General features: G+C 48.2%; 1 protein-coding gene across 14 annotated transcripts in view; it reads left to right on the forward strand.

Annotated features, from left to right (window-relative positions):
* The window catches only part of caska (calcium/calmodulin-dependent serine protein kinase a), a 186,488-nt gene that overhangs the window by 177,257 nt on the left and 4,231 nt on the right, over positions 1 to 5,000 (forward strand). For 11 of the 14 annotated variants that reach the window (XM_079663602.1, XM_079663590.1, XM_079663593.1 and 8 more), the window contains 3 exons: positions 766 to 846; positions 1,055 to 1,135; positions 1,802 to 2,004. In XM_079663602.1, coding sequence (XP_079519728.1) covers positions 766 to 846; positions 1,055 to 1,135; positions 1,802 to 2,004 — 365 coding nt within the window. The remainder of the gene's footprint in view (positions 1 to 765; positions 847 to 1,054; positions 1,136 to 1,801; positions 2,005 to 5,000) is intronic. The other 3 variants (XM_079663596.1, XM_079663594.1, XM_079663591.1) reach the window with 1 other exon arrangement.

Raw genomic sequence — 5,000 nt, forward strand, 5'->3', positions numbered from 1 at the left:
ATCATGAAAACAGTATTCTTTCTTTCTTTCTTTCTTTCTTTCTTTATTCTTTATTTCGAACAGATTAAAAAATAACAAATAAAAAAATAGCATTTACCTATTCTGAAAGTCATACCATTAACTTAAATGACTGTTTACAGAAAAAAAGATAAGTAATGTTTACACAGCTTCATAAAGTTTGAATAAATTACTCACCCCATGTTTACTTGAATCAAACGGTGTGTTTCTTGTCTGCACATTCAAAAGATACAAGAATGCAAAGTTTTTTTTTTGTCATTTGCACAATAACTACAGCTTTAAATGAATCAGATCTGAAGTCCCAGGCTCCTCCTTCAATGCAACATTTATTATACTTAAGACTTTCAAAGAAGTGTTGAAATAAAATAGTGCAAGAGACAAAATGATTTAGTCAAAATGCAGGAATATATATGCATATAAATATAAAATATGATAACACCTTATGTAACATTACGTTCACTTAAGTATGAATTGCTGTCTGGTCAGATGTATTCAACAAGTAATCAGTTGACACTGCGCTTGTACTCGAGGGCTCTTAACAAAACAAAGGAATCATAATCTGTCAGGCAGAATATTTCCAGAGTGGTTTCATCCAGTTTTATTTTTGAAAAAGTCACCGTACTTCCTCCTCTCTGCTCATAGTCTCCAGATCTGTGTCTGTAGTTCCCGCTGTTTGTCTTCATCCCCTCTTCATCATCCCCTCCTCTTCATCACTTCTCACTCTGCTCCTCTTCCTCTCTCCTCAAGTGTTCGACCAACTAGATCTGGTGACGTATGAAGAGGTGGTGAAGCTCCCGGCCTTCAAGAGGAAAACCCTCGTTCTGTTAGGTGAGTTCTGTGCAGAGAGGCAGCGAAGCAGAGTGTGTGTGTTCAGTGCCTTTTGACTAAGTGTGTGTGTGTGTGTGTGTGTGTGTGTGTGTGTGTGTGTGTGTGTGTGTGTGTGTGTGTGTGTGTGTGTGTGTGTGTGTGTGTGTGTGTGTGTGTGTGTGTGTGTGTGTGTGTGTGTGTGTGTGTGTGTGTGTGTGTGTGTGTTCAGGGGCCCATGGAGTGGGCAGGAGACACATCAAGAACACACTCATCACCAAACACCCCGACAGTTTCGCCTACCCCATCCCCCGTAAGTCACATGACCAATGTCTACACACACACACACACACACACACACACACACACACACACACACACACACACACACACACACACACACACACACACACACACATACCTTTATATATTTCTTTATTTTTACAGATGGACACTGTTCTCTTAAAGCGGGAACATTTTACTTATTTTATAGTAATTGCATTTGTTCACGGTCTGTTATGATACACAACATTGATATGATGCAGTTGGCATGGTCAGACTTACAAAAACTGCCTTAAAATATAATATATATCATTAGTTTTCCACTCTTACTGAGACATTTGGTTCATCATTATCAGTGCAAACAATTAAAGGGTTACAATTTTGCATTATTTTCTGAACACTATATGCTAAGTTTTTCTTTCCCCAACTATGATATGTCATAATTAAGCATGATGCATTTCTTTAAACATAATACAGCATCAATAACCAGGTGTAAAGCAAGACATACAGTAATAACAAGCATGCTGTAACGTCCAAGGGATCCAAAGTGCGTTTATTTGGGATGTTTTGTCCTTAAAAGTCTGACTTTCCCAAAGTGCGTAAACAAAGCCAGAGTTATCCCGGAAAGCATGACCCCAGTTTGGCACCATTTAAATGCCTTAACATATCCTTTCTGTGTCTCCTGGCTTTCCTTCAGACACGACCAGACCTCCAAAGAAGGACGAGGAGAACGGGAAGAACTACTTCTTCGTGTCTCACGACCAGATGATGCAGGACATCAGCAACAACGAGTACCTGGAGTACGGCAGCCACGAGGACGCCATGTACGGCACGAGGCTGGAGACCATCCGGCAGATCCACACGCTGGGACACATTGCCATCCTGGACGTGGAGCCGCAGGTGAGTGTGACTTTGTGTGTGTGGAGGTTCACCGAGAGTGTGTGTGTGGAGGTTTATCGTGAGTGGGGAGGTTTACCGAGAGTGTGTGTGTGGAGGTTTACCGAGAGTGTGTGTGGGGAGGTTTACCGTGAGTGTGTGTGTGTGTGTGGGGAGGTTTACCGTGAGTGTGTGTGTGGAGGTTCACCGTGAGTGTGTGTGGAGGTTCACCGTGAGTGTGTGTGTGTGGAGGTTTACCGTGAGTGTGTGTGTGGGGAGGTTTACCGTGAGTGTGTGTGTGGGGAGGTTTACCGTGAGTGTGTGTGTGTGTGTGTGTGTGTGTGTGTGTGGAGGTTTACCGTGAGTGTGTGTGTGTGGGGAGGTTTACCGTGTGTGTGTGTGTGTGTGTGTGTGTGTGTGTGTGTGTGGAGGTTTACCGTGAGTGTGTGTGTGGGGAGGTTTACCGTGAATGTGTGTGTGGAGGTTTACCGTGAGTGTGTGTGTGGAGGTTTACCGTGAATGTGTGTGTGGAGGTTTACCGTGAGTGTGTGTGTGGAGGTTTACCGTGAGTGTGTGTGGGGAGGTTTACCGTGAATGTGTGTGTGGAGGTTTACCGTGAGTGTGTGTTGGGAGGTTTACCATGAGTGTGTGTGGAGGTTTATCGTGAGTGTGTGTGGGGAGGTTTACCGTGAGTGTGTGTGGGGAGGTTTACCGTGAGTGTGTGTGTGTGTGTGTGTGTGTGTGTGTGTGGAGGTTTACCGTGAGTGTGTGTGTGGGGAGGTTTACCGTGTGTGTGTGTGTGTGTGTGTGTGTGTGTGTGTGTGTGTGTGTGGAGGTTTACCGTGAGTGTGTGTGTGGGGAGGTTTACCGTGAATGTGTGTGTGGAGGTTTACCGTGAGTGTGTGTGTGGAGGTTTACCGTGAATGTGTGTGTGGAGGTTTACCGTGAGTGTGTGTGTGGAGGTTTACCGTGAGTGTGTGTGGGGAGGTTTACCGTGAATGTGTGTGTGGAGGTTTACCGTGAGTGTGTGTTGGGAGGTTTACCATGAGTGTGTGTGGAGGTTTATCGTGAGTGTGTGTGGGGAGGTTTACCGTGAGTGTGTGTGGGGAGGTTTACCGTGAGTGTGTGGGGAGGTTTATCGTGAGTGTGTGTGTGGAGGTTTATCGTGAGTGTGTGTGGGGAGGTTTACCGTGAGTGTGTGTGGGGAGGTTTACCGTGAGTGTGTGGGGAGGTTTATCGTGAGTGTGTGGGGAGGTTTATCGTGAGTGTGTGTGTGGAGGTTTATCGTGAGTGTGTGTGGGGAGGTTTACCGTGAGTGTGTGTTGGGAGGTTTACCGTGAGTGTGTGGGGAGGTTTACCGTGAGTGTGTGTGGGGAGGTTTACCGTGAGTGTGTGTGGGGAGGTTTATCGTGAGTGTGTGGGGAGGTTTACCGTGAGTGTGTGTGTGGGGAGGTTTACCGTGAGTGTGTGGGGAGGTTTACCGTGAGTGTGTGTGGGGAGGTTTACCGTGAGTGTGTGGGGAGGTTTACCGTGAGTGTGTGTGTGGGGAGGTTTACCGTGAGTGTGTGGGGAGGTTTACCGTGAGTGTGTGTGGGGAGGTTTACCGTGAGTGTGTGGGGAGGTTTACCGTGAGTGTGTGTGGAGGTTTACCGTGAGTGTGTGTGTGGGGAGGTTTACCGTGAGTGTGTGGGAAGGTTTACCGTGAGTGTGTGTGTGGGGAGGTTTACCGTGAGTGTGTGGGGAGGTTTACCGTGAGTGTGTGTGTGGGGAAGTTTACCGTGAGTGTGTGGGGAGGTTTACCGTGAGTGTGTGTGTGGGGAAGTTTACCGTGAGTGTGTGGGGAGGTTTTCCGTGAGTGTGTGTGTGGGGAGGTTTTCCGTGAGTGTGTGTGTGGGGAGGTTTACCGTGAGTGTGTGTGTGGAGGTTTACCGTCAGTGTGTGTGTGGGGAGGTTTACCGTGAGTGTGTGTGTGGAGGTTTACCGTGTGTGTGTGTGGGGAGGTTTACCGTGAGTGTGTGTGTGGGGAGGTTTACCGTGAGTGTGTGTGTGGAGGTTTACCGTGAGTGTGTGTGTGGAGGTTTACCGTGAGTGTGTGTGTGGAGGTTTACCGTCAGTGTGTGTGGGGAGGTTTACCGTGAGTGTGTGTGGGGAGGTTCACCGTGAGTGTGTGTGTGTGGAGGTTTACCGTGTGTGTGTGTGGGGAGGTTTATCGTGAGTGTGTGTGTGGAGGTTTTCCGTGAGTGTGTGTGTGGAGGTTTACCGTGAGTGTGTGTGGAGGTTTACCGTCAGTGTGTGTGTGGGGAGGTTTACCGTGAGTGTGTATGTGGGGAGGTTTACCGTGAGTGTGTGTGTGGAGGTTTACCGTGAGTGTGTGTGTGGAGGTTTACCGTGAGTGTGTGTGTGGAGGTTTACCGTGAGTGTGTGTGTGGAGGTTTACCGTGTGTGTGTGTGTGGGGAGGTTCACCGTGAGTGTGTGTGTGGAGGTTTACCGTGAGTGTGTGTGTGGAGGTTTACCGTGTGTGTGTGTGTGGGGAGGTTTACCGTGAGTGTGTGTGTGGAGGTTTACCGTGAGTGTGTGTGTGGAGGTTTACCGTGAGTGTGTGTGTGGAGGTTTACCGTGTGTGTGTGTGTGGGGAGGTTTACCGTGAGTGTGTGTGTGGAGGTTTACCGTGAGTGTGTGTGTGGAGGTTTACCGTGTGTGTGTGTGTGGGGAGGTTCACCGTGAGTGTGTGTGGGGAGAGAATGTGTGTGGGGAGGTTTACCGAGAGTGTGTTTGTGGAAGTTTAACGTGAGTGTGTGTGTGGAGGTTTACCGTGAGTGTGTGTGGTGAGGTTCACCGTGAGTGTGTGTGTGGAGGTTCACCGTGAGTGTGTGTGTGGGGAGGTTTACCGTGAGTGTGTGTGTGGAGGTTCACCGTGAGTGTGTGTGTGGAGGTTCACCGTGAGTGTGTGTGTGGAGGTTCACCGTGAGTGTGTGTGTGTGGAGGTTTACCGTGAGTGTGTGTGTGGGGAGGTTTACCG

Source organism: Notothenia rossii (assembly GCF_949606895.1).
Source record: "Notothenia rossii genome assembly, chromosome: 2".
NCBI classification, from domain to species: domain Eukaryota; kingdom Metazoa; phylum Chordata; class Actinopteri; order Perciformes; family Nototheniidae; genus Notothenia; species Notothenia rossii.